The sequence below is a fragment of the Vipera ursinii genome (assembly GCF_947247035.1).
Source record: "Vipera ursinii genome assembly, chromosome: 1".
Classification (NCBI taxonomy): Eukaryota; Metazoa; Chordata; class Lepidosauria; order Squamata; family Viperidae; genus Vipera; species Vipera ursinii.
The window spans coordinates 10536887-10554735 of NC_139512.1; the positions used below are offsets into that span (position 1 = coordinate 10536887).

Genomic DNA, 17849 nt, shown 5'->3' on the forward strand with positions numbered 1-17849 from the left:
GTCATCAAAGGGCCAAGTTAGAAGACCCCCTGTTCTAAAGTATTCTGAATCTTCTTTCTCTTTCATTTTCATGGTCAGTCTGTCCATTTCGGCACAATCTAAAATTTTCTTAATTCTCTCTTCTTCGGGAATTCTTTCTTTGCTCGCCCGGTGGGGAATCCTTCCTTCCTTCCAATAGGAAGGAAGGAAGGAAGGAAGGATGAGGAACATCACAGCTGCTCCAACACTTGAGACCCCCCCCCCCCGTTTTCTTTAAATCATCAAAACAAAACTTTCTTCTTCAGAAGCGCTTATACAGGCAGTCCTCGACTTACAACAGTTCACTTAGCGACCATTTGGAGCTACAACGGCACCTGACCGTTTTTCACACTTACGACCACAGCAGCATCCCCACGGTCACATGATCAAAATTTGGACGCTGAACAACTGACTCACATTTATGACGGTTGCAGTGGACTCTGTGTGTGTGTGTGTGTGTGTGTGTGTGTGTGTGAGACATGATCCCCTTTTTAAATTTAAGTTTATTGAATTTATATACCGCCCTTTTCCCCCGTAGGACTCAGGGCGGTTTACAAAGTATTTAAAAACGTCAATACAATACAAAAGTTAAAAACAGTTTTTGCCACTGTTTTTGCCAAGTGGGGGGGGGGAGCCAGGTTCACAACCACGTTACACACTGAACAACTGCAGGGATTAACAACGGTGGCAAGGAAGCTCCCCAAAACTTAAGCCAAATTCACTCAAGCAACGTCTGGCTTAGCGGCCGAACGGTTGGGCTCCGTTGTAAGTCGAGGACTGACTGTACCCAATTTGGGGTAATTTACCAAGATTTGGAAAGTTTTAGGATTATTATATGTGATGGGCCCTTTTAGCCAGAACAAGAGGAATGTTGTCGCGGGTCGCAAAGAGCCAGGCACTCTGCACACGCTCCGGGAAGCGCGGGTCGCAAAGAGCCAGGCACTCTGCACACGCTCCGGGAAGCGCAGGTCGCGAAGAGCGAGGCACTCTGCACATGCTCCATGCTCCGGGAGTGCAGGTCGCAAAGAGCGAGGCACTCTGCACATGCTCCGGAAAGCGCAGGTCGCAAAGAGCGAGGCACTCTGCACATGCTCCATGCTCCGGGAGTGCAGGTCGCAAAGAGCGAGGCACTCTGCACGTGCTCCGGGAAGCGCAGGTCGCAAAGAGCGAGGCACTCTGCACATGCTCCATGCTCCGGGAGTGCAGATCGCAAAGAGCGAGGCACTCTGCACGTGCTCCGGGAAGCGCAGGTCGCGAAGAGCGAGGCACTCTGCACATGCTCCATGCTCCGGGAAGCGCGGGTCGCAAAGAGCCAGGCCCTCTGCACACGCTCCGGGGACCGCCCTGCTTAAGCCCGACCTTGCGCCTCGCCCAAAAAAGGCGAGGAGGAGAGAGAGAGAGAGAGAAAGCGGGCGAGGCCAGGGCGGTGCTTTTTCTTTTTTTTCCGCCCCGGCCGATCTCGCTCCCTCCCCCAGCCAGCCAGCCGCGGCTCCGCCTCCCCGCTTCCTCCCCTCCGAGGCGGCGGCGGCGGCGGCAACGGCGGCGCTTGGGGCTCTCGTCCTTCGCCCGGCTGCTTGCGCCATGTGAGAAGTGCGGATCGCAGGAGCGGCGGGCGCAGCGCGATGGAGCGCACCAAGCTCTTCGTGGCGCTGGATGTGCTGTGCCTGGTGGTCGGTAAGGACCCCCCCTCCCTCTCTCTCCCTCCCTCCCTCTCTCCACCAGGGACCCTTTTTCTCACGCCCCCGCCCACACCTGGCTCCCAGGTTGGAGCCTCCCATGAATGGCTTTATCTTTTTTTGGGGGGGAAAGGGGGTCCAGAGCCCCCTCACCCTTCCTTTGCTTCACATCTGCCCTGCAAAAGACGGATCGTTCGATGGATTGATTGAGTAGCTGACTGACTGGTTGATGGACTGACTAGTTCAGGGGTCTTCAAACGTGGCCCTTTTATGACTTGTGGACTTCAACTCCCAGAATTCCTCAGCCAGCGTACGCTGGCTGAGGAATTCTGGGAGTTGAAGTCCACAAGTCATAAAAGGGCCACGTTTGAAGACCCCCGGGACTAGTTGACTGACTGACTGACTGATTGATTGGTTGACTCATTTCCATCTGGGTCCTTTAGCAAGTCATTTCTCCTGGTGGGGAAAAAAAAAGTTGTATCCTTTTTCTTCTGCTCCTCTTAGAGTTGTTTTAAGCCCCCCCCACACACACACACACTTCAAACTAGATGATTGACTGACTGACTGATTGATTGATTGATTGACTCATTTCCATCTGGGTCCTTTAGCAAGTCATTTCTCCTGGTGGGGAAACAAAAAAGTTGTATCCTTTTTCTTCTGCTCCTCTTAGAGTTGTTTTAAGCCCCCCCACACACACTTCAAACTAGTTGATTGACTGACTGATTGATTGATTGATTGATTGATTGATTGACTCATTTCCATCTGGGTCCTTTAGCAAGTCATTTCTCCTGGTGGGGAAAAAAAAAGTTGTATCCTTTTTCTTCTGCTCCTTTTAAAGTTGTTTTAACCCCCCTCCCTACACACACACACACTTCAAAGCCAGGGGTCTTCAAACTTGGCCCTTTTACGACTTGTGGACTTCAACTCCCAGAATTCCTCAGCCAGCCTGCCTAGGTGAGGAATTCTGGGAGTTGAAGTCCGCAAGTCGTAAAAGGGCCAAGTTTGAAGACCCCTGCTTCAAAGACTTTCTTCCCCCCCCTCCCCCCCCCCGGGGTCCTTTGGGGAAAAAGCCCCACATAATTGTGAGTTTTTCTTCCCGGGAAATGTACTTTTGCCCCTTGTCTCTTGGGTCCTTCTTTGCAATTCCTGAGGAAGGAAAACTCTTGGGACCCTTATGACAAACTCATACTTTACCAATTTGCTGAGGAGCCTTGTTCGTTATTTCTTATAATGCTGCCGCCTCTTTTATTGATACCAGCTGGGCGGGGAGTTTGGGGGGGGGAATGCTCCCCCTTCCATTTGGAGAAAACAAACTCCGCATCTCTGTTTTTTTTCTGGTTTGAAGGCTGCTTCATCTGTCCCCTTCTTAAAAAAAAATAAAAAATAAAAATAAAACCCATCCCACCCGAGGATTGCATTCACAGGACACGCTTAACCTGCTTCCCGAATGAACTCCTGTTCTGAGTTCACACAAGATCCAGAACTAACCAAAGGGCTGATTTATGAGACCCTAACCCTAAACCTAACCCTAACCCTAACTGCCAACCTGGGTGCAGGCGAACAAGCTTCGTGCAATTGCGTCAATGCAAGGGGCTGTGTCTTTTGTTGTTTGAGGGGATTGCATGGGTTGTGTGAATGCTCAGCCAGGCAGAAGGAAAGATCTGAACTCGGTGCTTAACTGTAGATATTTGGGAAAGTTTTACGTGCAGTGTTTCTCAACCTTAGGAACTTTAAGATGGGTGGACTTCAACTCCCAGACTTCCCCAGCCAGCATTGGGAATTCTGAGAGTTGAAGTCCACCCATCTTAAAGTTCCCAAGGTTGAAAAACACCATTTTGTGGCTTCTCAATGGACTTTCTTTCAGGAAATAGGCAGCATAACTTTGGAGTCCAACAAGATAATAATTAATGGAATCACGGTTTAGCGACAAAGTTGACTTTTCTGCATTGGCAGCCCCCAAAACAGATTGCCTGTCTCACTAGACCAGGGTCTTCAAACTTGACCCTTTTATGACTTGTGGACTTCAATTCCCAGAATTCCTCAGCCAGGCAGGAAAGATAGTAAAATAGGGCAAAACTCACATAACAATTGTCTTACTTAATAAAAGAAACTTTGGCCTCCGTTGTGGTTGTAAATCGAGGATTACTTGTACTGTATTATAAAAACAATCTCACCAAATGAGAATTAGCATTGTTCATTTTATTGTTTTTTGTCTTTAACAGGAATATTTTGGGAGATTTTGGAATAGAATATGCAACATGGCAATCTTTAAGTCAGTTTTAATGTCCCTGTTGTGATGGGTTTGTGTGTTGTAACACAAATAAAAACTACTTTTACAGGTAGTCCTCGGTTTATGACCACAACTGAGCCCCCATTTTTTGTTGCTAAGCAGAAAGTTGTTAATTGAGTTTTGCCCCATTTTACAGCCTTTTTGGGGCCAAAGTTGTTAAGTGAATCACTGCAGTTGTTAAGTGAGTCGCGTGGCCGTTAAGTGAATCTGGCTTCTGCCATTGCTTGTTAGAAACTGGCTGGAAAGTTTACAAATGTATAAATACATTTGTATTTATTTCATAAAGACATCTTGGTTGCCCAGCGCCTACATGGCCAGCAGTCGTAAGTGTGAAACATGGTCATAGGTTACTTTTTCTCAGTGCTGCTGTAACTTGAAATGGTCACTAAACAAATGGTTATAAGTCGAGGACTACCTGTACCCAATTTGGGGTAATTTACCAAGATTTGGAAAGTTTTAGGATTATTATATGTGATGGGCCCTTTTAGCCAGAACAAGAAGAATGTTGTGACAGCTATGGGTGGAGTGACTTTTGAACCTGGATTGTTTTGGGGTGCACACCCAGAATTTTCAGTGTGGTTATGGGTTTTGGGGTGCATTATCGTCAGGGGGAGTCTGTCCTGCATTCCAAAATCAGCAAAATTCTTAGGGATCTGAACCAGGATGGGTGTGAGTCCAGACGTGGAGAAGTTTACGACAAGACTTTCTCAAGGCCACTATTTTAACAAGTGTGACATTGAACCCAGGGATTTTGAGGTCAGAAAAGTCAAGATGGCAGCCACAAACCATGCAACTGCACGCCTGCCCCCCTTTCGGTGTGCTTCACCTTGGTGGGGGCACCTTCTTCAGTTTTTTTATCCTCTCTAGACACTCCCAGGCGGTGCCCAAATTCTGGAAAGGACTTTTTAAAAAAGACGCAGAATGTTTTTTAAAAAAATTATATTTAGTTCAGAATGCTAGCTCCAATTGAATCTTGATTTGAAATGTTTTGCCCTGACAGTTTCTAAACCAGGGGTCTTCAAACATGGCCACTTTAAGACTTGTGGACTTCAACTCCCAGGGCTGGCTGAGGAATTCTGGGAGTTGAAGTCCACAAGGCTTAAAGTGGCCAAGTTTGAAGACCCCTGTTCTAAACAGACCGGCCTCAACTGAGATGTGAATGCAGCTAGTGCTGATATAAATCGCCCCGATATAAATGGGGAAGGGGGTATTTGATTCTCCTGATCAATATGTGGGTAGGAAGGCCAGCATCTTGACAATAGACAATTTCATTCAACTAGAGATTTAAATTGCTTTTGTTAAACATTTTGGTCCCCCGCCTTCAACACTTTCGGCAGCGAGTTCCAGATGTCCAATAGGTATTGGTGTGAAGGTTGAATATCTGTTATCCTGTAGAATAAAAGCTGGTGAGCCCCATGTTCCCATGGGGAACATATTTGGAGGGTGAGAAGCACATCCTAAGCCAGGGGTGTCAAACTCAATTTCATTGAGGGCCACATCAGCATTGCGGTTGCCCTCAGGGGGCCGGGTGGGTATGGCCTGGGTGGGCGTGGCCTACTGGGTGGGCGTGGCTAGAGTGCATATGGCCTATTGGGTGGGCGTGGCCAGCTCTCCATCGTTGGCATCAAGGGTGCCTATGGGGGCCTGGGCAGGAGTGGGACAGATCTGGGGGTCTCTGGCGGAAGGAGGGTCTCTGGGCCAGGGCCAAGGCAGTGGGGGCTGTTCCCTCCCTGTTTCCAGGATGGCTTCGCGGGCCACATGAAACCACTTCGTGGGCCGGATCCGGTCCCTGGCCCTTGTGTTTGACATGTCTGTCCTAAGATATGGCACATGGAATTTTGCATTTTTTATGAATGAAGATTAAAAACTAATAGATAGAAAATAATGGGAGGGAGGGAGGAAGGGAGGAAGGAAGGAAGGAAGGAAGGAAGGAAGGAAGGAAGGAAGGAAGGAAGGAAGGAAGGAAGGAAGGAAGGAAGTTCAGTGTATCCTGGTCAGGGATGGGTAGATGGATGATGGATGGATGGATGGATGGACGAATGAGAGGGAAGCAGGGGAGGGATGGAGCAGAAGGACGGAAGGAAGTAGAGGGGGAAGGAAGGAGAGAGGGAGGGAGAGAAGGGGGAAGGAAGGAAAGAAGAAATAGGGAAGGAAGGAAGGAAGGATAAGGAAAGGAGAGGGAGGGAAGGAAGGGAGGATTTATGCAGTTGAAGCCGCCATCTTGACTTTTTTGACCATATGTATACATCTGAACTGGACTGTATTGTTTCTCTGGGCCACGTGTGTGTGTATGTGAATATACGTAATTTATTTTGTTATTTTTATGCAGTGTATATTGGACGTGTGATTACACTTTGAGAGCTGTATGCAATGAAATCTCATTTTAATGTATGCTGATTAGTGTACATTTAAAGTGACAATACAGTCTATCCTATCCTATCCTATCCTATCCTATCCTATCCTATCCTATCCTATCCTATCCTATCCTATCCTATCCTATCCTATCCCTGCAGAAATACTACTGGGCATTGCAGGCTTCTTAGCTTGTTGGTTGATTTGATGCTGTTTTGATTCTGTTGAATTGGTGGTTTGGTCCATAACAAGTGCCAAACATTTGGTCTCCCCCTGCAGAATACAGGTCATCCTCGATTTACAACCATTTGTTTAGTGGCCATTCAAAGTTACAACAGCATTTTAAAAAGTAACTTATGACTGTTTTTCACACTTACGACCCTTGCAGCATTCCCATGATCACATGATCAAAATTGGCAACTGACTCGTATTTATGACGGTTGCAGTGTCCCCGGTTCATGCGATCCCCTTTTGTGACCTTCTGACGTGCAAAGTCAATGGGGGAAGCCAGATTCACTTAACAACTGTGTGCTAACTTAACAACTGTGGCAACTCCCTTAACAACCGTGGCAAGAAAGGTCGTAAAATGGGGCAATACTCACTTAACAACCCTCTCACTTGGCAACAGAAATGTTGAGCTCAATTGTGGTCGTAAGTTGAGGATTACCTGCAAACGTCTGAATGAGGGCGGTGGTCAGGGGTTGTATTCCTGTCTCAAATAGACTAGAGCTCCATTTTTATCTTTACCCTCTACAAACGACACAAATGTCGACTTATGACCGTAATGGAGCCTGCCTATTACAGTCATAAAGCAGGTCAATAACATGACTGCCCTGATTTTGCAGCCTTTTTTTACAGCACTTGTAAAGCAAACCAAGGATTCAGTATGCCCCCAAAAATGGAAGTAAATGTCTTAGCTTTGGTCACGTGACCACAGGACACTGCAAATGGCTGCCTAGTATTTGAAGTTCAGTCATGTGACCACGGGGGCAACCGACCCTCAAAACTTCAAATCCGGGTCATGTCTAGGCCCCAGGTCTGTCTATGGTAACTTTGAACAGTTGCTAAGCAACAAGGTGTAAGTCAAAGACTATCTGGTACTCTCCAAATTACAACCATTCATTTAGTGACCACTGAAAGTTAGAACAGCACTGAATAAAGTCACTTACGATTGTTTCTCACACGTGCAACTGTTGCAGCCTCCCCCGTGGTCATGTGATCAAAACTCAAGACGCTTGGCACAACTGACTCATATTTATGACGGTTGCAGTGTCCTGGTATCATGTGATTTTCCCCCTTTGCAACCTTCCCAGCCAGCTTCCAACAAGGAAAGTCAGTGAGGGAATGCCAGATTCACTTAGCAACCATGTGATTCGTTTAACAACTGCAGTGTTTCACCTAACAACAGTGGCCAAAAACGGTTGTAAAATGGGGGCACTACTGACTTAGCCTTGCTTAACGGTGGAAATTGTGGGCTCAGTTATGGTCGTAAGTCAAGGACGATGGGTCTACTTGCTTTGGTGACGGTGATCACCAAGTCATGACCAAGAGTATTGATAGGAAAAATGCTGGAGATGACAGCTTGCCTTCAGAAGTCCATCTCTGGAGGCTTTCAAAAAAAGATTGGACAACCATTTGTCTGAAATGGTATAGGGTCTCCTGCCTGAGCAAGGGGTTGGACTGGAAGACCTCCAGGGCCCCTTTCCAACTATTATTCTATGTTCCATGGAGAACTTGATTTTGCAGAAAACTGGGTTTGACTGCGGCCCTAAAAAGAAAGAGAAAACACAGACACCCAGGCCTCACCTGGCAGTTACAAAAGATGAATTTCTACGCCTTTCTGGTGCCAGCCGATGAATCATCTCAACGTGGTTCAACAAGAACAACAAAAAAAATTAAAAACTTGGCACCAATTAAATCAGACATGCGATCCAACTTTTTCCCCAACTTTGGATCTCCTTCCTCAAAAGTATGTATTCCTTTCCTTTAAGACAGGAATGCATAAAACAAACGTAAAACTATTTTGCCCCTTCCTTCTGGAGTGAAATTAATTTTTTTAAAAAAAATACAGTTAAAGAGGAAATGAGCAATTAAATAATGGGCTTTAGCAAATGTAGGATTTTTTTTTCTTTGCGTGTTTTTAATTGTACGTATTGTTTTTGGCTTCCCGGAGAAGGTGGCTTTGGGACTTTAGAACTGCATCTTTGCCCTGTAGCAACGGAAGAAGGAAATTAATAGGTGAACCGATGCTAACCATAACTTTATTTTTTGCCTAGCTGCATGTTGATGCTTGTCGCTCAGAGTAAGTTAGGTAGTGTAAACTTGGCGTAGCTTTTTCCGGGTTGTTTGTTGATTCGGTTACAATACTCTTTCCCCGCAGTCTTCTACCCTGCAGATGTTTTTAGAAAAAAGCGGCCTGTGTTGATTGGCACGTCACTGGAATTAAATTTGGCTTTGTCACACATCTGGAACTACACAATTAAGTTTCTAAGTTGCTTTTAACCCAAGGCAGGATGGAGAGAGAAGTGGGGGGGGGGACTACTTTGGGGTTAAATATATTTTGGAAAGTTAAGAGTAGGACATTTTTGTCTCAGAAATAGACATTATTCTATAAATACCTAAGGCTGCGTGGGCCGTTAAGGTAGAGTGCTCCAGAATTGGAAGGCTTTGAGATGATCCATTAAAAAGAATGCATGTGTGAATGAAGTGGTTGTGTCCTGCACAACTTGTATGCTTTATTTGGATCCTGAAGTGGGTTCGTCTGTATTTTGGGACAAGGGTTGATGAAAAAGGAACAAGATTAGCAAAGCAGCCATTGGCAACAGCTTAATTTATTCCCTGTTGGCTGGTTAAGGCAAAGGACAAAGTATTGTGCCTGAAACGGAAGCTTCCATCCCAGTTCCAGGAAGTTTTCATTCGGTTCTCATCCAGCTTTTGAGATTTTGGCAGAATTTCTCCATGTTTGTGCCTAGATTCTGCTAAGGGAGGCCAAGTGGTTTTTCTTATCCTGCCACTAGCAATCCATAACATTCTTTTAAAGGTACTCCTCAATTTATGACCGCAATTGAGCCCAAAATTTCTGTTGCTGAGTGAGAAATTGGTTATGTTTGGCCCCATTTTACCACTTTCCTCGCCACATTTGTTAAGTGAATCACTGCATTTCTTTAAATTAGTAACCCGGTTGTTAAGCGAATCTGGTTGCCCCATGGACTTTGCTTGTCAGAAGGTCACAAAAGGAGATCACGTGATCCTGGGACGCTGCAGCCGTCATAAATGTAAGTCAATTGTCAAGCATCCGAATGTAAATCATGTGACCACGGGGGATGCTGCAACGGTCGCAAGTGTGAAAAATGGTCATAAGTCCATTTTTTCAGTGCCGTTGTAACTTTATATGATCACTAAATGAAACTGTTGTAAGTCGAGGACTACCTGTAGAACAAGCTAGAGTTGACACAATCTTCAGCCGTTAAAAATCAGAATAGCATTTAAGAGATTCAAAAACACCATCAGCAGCCAATCCAATGAAAAATGGTCATAAGTCCATTTTTTCAATGCCGTTGTAACTTTGAATGGTCACTAAATGAAACTGTTGTATGTCGAGGACTACCTGTACTCCACCAGCATTTGCCATTTCATTGGATTGGCTGCTGATGGTGTTTTTGAAACTCTTAAATGCTATTCTGATTTTTAACGGCTGAAGATTGTGTCAACTCTAGCTTGTTCTACAGTTCAGGTAGTCCTCGACTTACAACAGTTTCATTTAGTGACCATATAAAGTTACAACGGCACTGAAAAAATGGACTTATGACCATTTTTCACACTTGCGACCATTGCAGCATCCCCCGTGGTCACATGATTTACATTCGGATGCTTGACAACTGACTCACATTTATGACGGCTGCAGCATCCCGAGATCACGTGATCCACTTTTGTGACCTTCTGACAAGCAAAGTCCATGGGGAAACCAGATTCACCTCACAACCGGGTTACTAACTTCACAACAGCAGGGATTCACTTAACAACTGCAGCGAGGAAGGTCGTAAAATGGGGCAAAACTCACTTAACGACTGTTTCACTTAGCAACAGAAGCCCAAACGCTCCAAACGGTGTTCTCCTTTCACAGAATAGACTAAATCTTTTCTGAGGTAACAGCAGAGAGATTTCTCCTAAGCTGCCCATCCATCACCGTGTGTGGCTCTTTTCAAAGTTATCATTTCAATCATGCAAATGTATCTCAAGTGGCTAATTTTATCAACTTAATTATCTCATCCTGCCTTTCTGTGCCTGGTGACTCATAAGCGACTGACCTTTGAGCCGACAGGCCTTGGCAACGGACTCAGGAACATGGGTGGCAGAGCCCTGAGGGTTGATCTGTTCAGTCTGAGCACGTTTTAGTACAGGTAGTCCCCAACTTACGACCACAATCGGAAGCAGAATTTCTGTTGCTAAACAAGGCGATGGTTAAGTGAGTGAACCCCGATTTTTCACAAACCCTTTTTTGGCTTAACTGTGGTTTAGTGAAACTGTTGTTCTTAAGTGAATCACACGGCCATTAAGAAAATTCAGCTTTCCCCATTGACTTTGCTAGGTAGGTTGCAAAAGGGGATCACGTGACCCTCCCGGCGACACTGCGACCATCATAAATACTTGCTAGTTGCCAAGTGCCCAAATTTTGATCACGTGACCGTGGGGGGATGCCACAACGGTTGTAAGAATGAGGACTGGTCATAAGTCACTTTTTCCAGTGCCGTCATAACTTTGGAATGGTCGCTAAAGTTTCTGTTGCTAAACAAGGCATTTGTTAAGTGAGTTTTGCCCCATTTTACGACCTGGCTTGCCACAGTTGTTAAATGAATCAGTGCAGATGTTAAGTTAGTAACACGGTTGCTAAGTGAATTTTGCCCCATTTTACAACCTTTCTTGCCACAGTTGTTAAGTGAAACACTGCAGTGGTTAAGTTAGTGACAAGGTTGTTAAGTGAATCTGGCTTCCCCCATTGACTTTGCTTGTCAGAAGGTTGCCAAAGGAGATCACTGCCACCGTCATAAATATGAGCCAGTTGCCAATTGCATCTGAATTCCGATCACGTGACCCTCGGGATGCTGCAATGGTCGTAAGTGTGAAAAAGGGTCCTTTTTGCAGTCCTGCTGTTTCTTCGAACTGTCCACTAAACAAACCGTTGTAACTTGAGGACTCCCTGCAATTTGCACTTAGGGCATATTTTTTTTGCCAATGCTCTGGGAAACAGAAGTAACCCATCCTCCCCAGTGGAAAATTAGGTCCTCAATTTTCCGATGTGAGTTTTGGAGAGAAAAAATCTAGCCGAAAAGCCTCTGTGTTGAGTTTGGGTCAAAGCTGGTCAAGGTGCGGCTTGTTTATACGCTGCGCAAAATGCCACTTGAGAGACTCTTGTAGACACTTGATGGAGCAGCTTTGGAATGGAGGCATTCCACCTGGATTGAGCAACAATTTTTTTCTTCTTCTCAATCATCTGATTATTGGTTTGTGGTATTTTTTTTGTTTTGTTTTTAAGTTGGTGAAAGTTGTCTGGCTTCCTAAGATTTCTCCACGCACGGATTCTTAAGAGGAAGAGAACGTAACGCAGGCAGTCCTCGACGTACGACCAAGGCTGAGCCCATCGTTTCCGTCGCTAAGCGAGGAAGTCGTGAAGTGGGTTTTGTCCCATTTTTGTGACCCTTTCTTGCCACAGTTGTTAAGCCAATCGCTGCAGCTGTTAAGTTAGTAACACGATTGTCAAGCCAATCCCGGCTTCCCGGTTGACTTTGTCAGAAGGTCGCCAAAAAAAAAAGGTCACATGGGACTCTGCAACCGTGTCACAAATATGAGTCAGTCGGCAAGTGTCTGAACTTTGGTCATGTGACCACAAGGGCGCTGCAGCGGTCGTAAGTGTGAAAAACGGTCATAAGTCACTTTCAGTGCCATTGCAACCTCAAATGGTCACTAAACAAAATGTTGTAAGTCGAGGAGTACCTGTATCCCAGTCAGATTTTTGGTCTCCTGGATTGGCAGCCCAGTGGCCCGATTGGGTCCAGGGCAGCATTGGATTTAGCTAACCAGGTTTAATTAATTGATAATAGCTTAGCCAAGGCCCAGCCTATCTGGATTTGCAAGGTGGCTGCTTTGGGGAAAGGCCTGTGTGTGTGTGTGTGTGTGTGTGTGTGTGTGTGTATGTATATATGTATATGTATGTATATATATATATGATATATATATGATATATATATGATATATATATATATATATATATATATATATATATATATATATATATATATATATATATATATATATCAGCTGCTCTTTTTCCCTTTGTTTACCCACTCTTGTTTCTTTGAAGGAGGTCGGATGAGTCACATCTGAATGCGAAAAGGCAAACAAATCAGCTTTAAGAGATCCCTTCCCAACCTCTTAAAAGGCAGATCTTTAAACACACTCTGTAGCTTCAGAGCAACTTCTTAGTTGCAGCTGAATCATTTTCCAGCAGAGGAGAAAACTCGGTGTAAACGTAAAGGAGGCTTTATTGTCAGCAATTCCCAACCGATTTCGGCTGCCTCTGTCCAAGAGCTCAAATAATAATAATAATAATTAATAATAATAAAAACACTGCACTTGCAATGCATCTGTCTTAATATAAGCGGGACTAGCACATGCAAGTAATATGTTACTAATAGAAGAGAATATTTGTAGCTGCGGTCCTAGGTGGTCTCTGAGCTTGCTGGTTTTCTTGCAGACATTTTACCACCCAGCTAGGGAGCAGCATCCGTGCTAGAAGGTGTGCGTGTGTGAAATAATTCATAGAAGGGAGTGGGGTTTGTAGAGTGGAGGAGGAAAAGGATTGTGAGATCCTTGGTGCTCTCTGCGCTGGGTTGTTATTTTGCAGACGTTTTATTCCTAGCTAAGTAGCCTCATCAGTGCCAGAAGAGAACAGGGTTTGTGGATGAGGAGGAGGACGACGAGTGTGTGGTTCTTGATGCTTTTTGCATTTGGTTGCTTTCTTGCAGACATTTCATGACCCAGCTAGGTAACATCAACAGTGCTATGAGATGTGTGTATGTGAAATAATGCATTACATTGTTTAATTCCATCATTTAAACCCCTAAGAATTACAGAGGAAGAGAATGCTGAAAGGGAGGTTACATAAAGGGGTATGGTTTTCCCCAAAACTTTGAAAAGGGAATAATACGAAGGCATTATGAAGAGCAGGTCCATGAGATGTCCATCCATGAAATAAATGGTATTGTAGAAGCTTATTTCAAGAGCAAGGGGACAAAAATATATATGTTTTTTTGGAAAAAGGGATACTCCGCATTAAAATGTATGGACAAAAACTGCTTTTTAAAAAAATTTCTCTACACTTTCCTTCTTTCTTTGCTCTTTCCCTTCTTTTCTTTCTTGATTATATTTTATAGCTGCTTCCTGTCTCCTCTCCTTTGCCTTTAATGCATCAAGTTGATTGGACCTTTTCTTTGCATAGCTGGAGATGCCCAGGATAGTAACTCATCCTGGTTACCATAAATAGCCTTTTTAGAGCCTCTTTTGCTATAAGCATCCTTGGATACTCTTTCTTTTTCTTTCTTTCTTTCTTTCTTTCTTTCTTTCTTTCTTTCTTTCTTTCTTTCTTTCTTTCTTCTCCCTCCCTTCTTTCTTTCTTTCTTTCTTTCTTTCTTTCTTTCTTTATTTATTTATTTATTTATTTATTTATTCATTTCTTCTCTTCCCTCCCTCCCTCCTTTCTTTCTTTCTTTTTCTTTTTTTCTTTCTTTCTTTCTTTCTTTCTTCTCCTCCCTCCCTCCTTTCTTTCTTTCCTCCTCCCTCCCTCCCTCCCTTCCTCCCTTCTTTCTTTCTTTCTTCTCCTCCCTCCCTCCCTCCCTCCTTTCTTTCTTTCTTTCTTTCTTCTCCTCCCTCCCTCCCTTCTTTCTTTCTTTCTTTCTTTCTTTCTTTCTTTCTTTCTTCTCACTCCCTCCCTCCTTTCTTTCTTTCTTTCTTTCTTTCTTCTCCTCCCTCCCTCCCTTCTTTCTTTCTTTCTTTTTCTTCCCCCTTCCTCCCTCCCTCCTTTCTTTCTTTCTTTCTTTCTTTCTTTCTTTCTTTCTTTCTTTCTTTCTTCTCCCTCCCTCCCTTCTTTCTTTCTTTCTTTTTTCTTTCTTCTCCTCCCTCCCTTCTTTCTTCCTTCCTTCCTTCCTTTCTTTCTTTCCTCCCTTTTTTGTTCACACTCTCATTTCTTTATATTTTCCTTTTCTATTTTTTTCTTTCTTTTTCTCTTTCTTTTTTATTTCTCTTTTTCTTTGTTTCCATTTCTTTTTCTGTTTCTATTTCTTTTACGGTACTTTCTTTTTTCTATTTCTTTCTCTTTTTCCCTTCCTTCCTTCCTTCCTTCCTTCCTTCCTTCCTTTCTTTCTTTCTCTTTATCTCCCTATTTTTTTTCTTTCTCTTTTCCTTCTTATTTCTTTCTTTTTCTATTTCTCTTAACTTTCTCTCTCTTTTTCTGCATTTTTCTTTCCTTCCTCTTTTTTCCCGTCTTTTATTCTTTCTTGCTCTCTCTTTTTCCTTCCCCTTTTTCTCTTGGTTTCTTTTTTATATTTCTTTTTTTTTCCTTTTTCTTTCTTTATCCCCACCCCTTTCACACACATACACGATCCAACTTTTGACCTGCTCCGCCCAGGAAAAAAAAAATGGAAAGAAGCAACAGCCTTGTCTCCAAAATAGTGGTTTCCGAGTCCGTAATTTTAAGAGTGCCCTTTAAAAAGAGCAGCAAGGTTTTAATTTTCCGCAGGGGCCACCTCCGTCGCAGGTTTGTCCTGGACTGGCAGTCAGAGGTGAAGGGTGACGTTGCAGCTTGTTTTGGTCAGGCTGGCATCTTGAGCATCTATATTTTTAGTCTGGGAACAGATTAGTACACCAAGGAGAGCTTAAAATGGCCCACAACTTAGAATTTCCTTTGTTTTCCTGTGTGTGATGCACACACAGGCTCTAAATACAGATCTACATTTTAGGAAAGAGCGGTTTATTTTGGGATCACCTGCAGGCGAGAGAGCAAATCACAGAGATGCTTTGTGGGAGAGAAAAATTATAAATATCTTTTGTGGCCAACTTCTGAGCATCAAGAGACCAGGCAGGATAATCCTCGACTTGCAACAGATTGTTTAGTGACCGTTCAAAGTTACAATGGCAGTGAAAATAGTGACTCTTGGTCATTTTTCACATTTGCGACCGTTGCAGCGTCCCCAGGGTCACGTGATCAAAATTCAGACCCTTGGCAACTGACTCATATTTATGACGGTCGCAGTGTCCCGGGGTCATGGGATTCCCCTTTTGCGACCTTCTGACAATCAAAGTCAACGGAGAAGCCAGATCCACTTAAAAACCGTGTTACTAACTGCGGTGATTTGCTTAACAACTGTTAGCAAGAAATGTCATAGAGCAGGGCAGAAGTCACTAAGCAAATGTTTCACTTAGCAACAGAAATTTTCCGCTCAGTTGTGGTCGTACGTTGAGGATTGCCTATACTTCACAGCACAGGACCAGTACAGAAGACGTTCTTGGGGTGTCTTGGGAATAAAACCCCATCGGGTCAAGAGATCTGGGAAGCATACATGGGATTGTAGTTTAACTTATGGAACTTCTTGCCACAAGATCTGGACTTCTCTTAAGCCCATAGCATCCCTGTGTTCACCCACTGTTTGGGGGTCAGCGTGGAGGAGAAGCAGTTGAAAAGCCACAGAGAATATTGGACTAGAACAGAGATAGGCAACCTTGGCTCTTTTATGACTCGTGGACTTCAACTCCCAGAATTCTTGAGCCAGCATGGCTCAGCTTGGAAACCTCTGCCTTTCCCCTCAGCATGGCTGGCTCAGGAATTCTGGGAGTTGAAGTCCACAAGTCATAAAGCGGCCTAGGCCAGGGGTAGGCAACCTTCACTCTTTTATGACTTGTGGACTTCAACTCCCAGAATTCCTGAGCCAGCATGGCTCAGCTTGGAAACCTCTCCTTTTCCCCTCAGCATGGCTGGCTCAGGAATTCTGGGAGTTGAAGTCCACGAGTCATAAAGCGGCCTAGGCCTAGGCCAGGGGTAGGCAACCTTCACTCTTTTATGACTCGTGGACTTCAACTCCCAGAATTCCTGAGCCAGCATGGCTCAGCTTGGAAACCTCTCCTTTTCCCCTCAGCATGGCTGGCTCAGGAATTCTGGAAGTTGAAGTCCACGAGTCATAAAAGAGCCAAGGTTGCCTACCTCTGGCTAGGAGGCCCTCACCGGTCACTGGAGAATTCTGGGAGTTGAAGTCCATACGTCTTAAAGTGGTCAAGATTGAGAAACAATGCGGGCTGGGGATTTCTGGGAGTTGAAGTCCACTCATCTTAAAGCGGCCAGGGTTGAGAAACACTGCTCTAGAACAGGGCTTTTCAACCTCTTCACCCATTGTACCACTTTTAGGATATGGCAACATCCGAGTACCACCAGTCAACTAACAAGGTGTCAAAACTTCATGACCAAAAAAAAAAAGGAAAAAAGTTATGAAGTACAGGTAGTCCTCGACTTACAACTGTTTGCTTAGTGACTGTTTGAAGTTGCAATGGCACCGAAAAAAGTGCCCCGCAAGCCACAGCCGAGCAAGACACCTGCCTGCCCGCCCAGCGGCGCTCTTCCTCTTGTCTGAGGTTTTCATTGTTGTGAGCATTTCTGTTGAGGATTGGCAGTGGGGGTGGGGTGGGGGGTGTTTGGTTTTTATTCTCCCCCCCCTCTGCTGTGTGGTTGTAGCAGGTTTTGGTCACTTCACATGATCCTGGGGACACTGTGACCATCATAAATATGAATCAGTTGCCAAGCATCTGAATGTAAATCACAAGACCCTGGAGATGCGGCAACATTCCAGCTGATCGGCGCTTCTTCTGGGCTCAGCAAAAGCACCGGGATCAGTGCCGAGCTCCAGCTGGATCCTGGTGCTGATCCTGGCACTTCCGCTGAGCCCTGACAGCCCTGCAGCTCCAGCCGTCTCTCGCTCAGGCTTGTGTGGTGCTACCACCGGTTCAGCTCATTCCCCTCCCCCACTATCTCTTTTCTAGGATGGTCACGTACCACCTGCCAGGTGCCAATGTACCACAGGTGGTACCTGTACCACTGGTTGAAAAGCCCCGCTCTAGACAGCAATCAAGTAACAATATGCGATTTTATATGGGAAAGCTAAGAATACATTTTTAACATTTATGAGGGGGAGTTGAATTTTTCCCCCAGTTATAAAATGTACATTTCAAGCAATAGTTCACCCTCAGCTCTGCACCCACACGTTGCAGATTAGGACACAGCTTTTGGGGTGCAGGCAAGGCCCGTTCTGATGTTGGTGCTGTTCCTTGCAAATGATTAAGGCCCTGTTTCTCTGCCACATACATGGAAACCTCCCAGAAAATTAAAAGTAAATGCCTGTTTTTTGCTTCTTTCTTTCTCTCTCTCTCTCTCTCTTTGATCGAACATCAGAGTAAAATTAATTCTTCCCCTGTGT

The 17849-nt window shown here is 44.7% G+C and overlaps 1 protein-coding gene across 1 annotated transcript in view; it reads left to right on the forward strand.

Annotated features, from left to right (window-relative positions):
* Positions 1 to 1508: 1508 nt before the first annotated feature.
* PLPP2 (phospholipid phosphatase 2) overlaps positions 1509 to 17849 on the forward strand; it is a 44854-nt gene continuing 28513 nt past the window's right edge. The window contains exon 1 of the mRNA XM_083364644.1: positions 1509 to 1692. Coding sequence (XP_083220770.1) covers positions 1641 to 1692 — 52 coding nt within the window. The 5' untranslated portion in view covers positions 1509 to 1640. The remainder of the gene's footprint in view (positions 1693 to 17849) is intronic.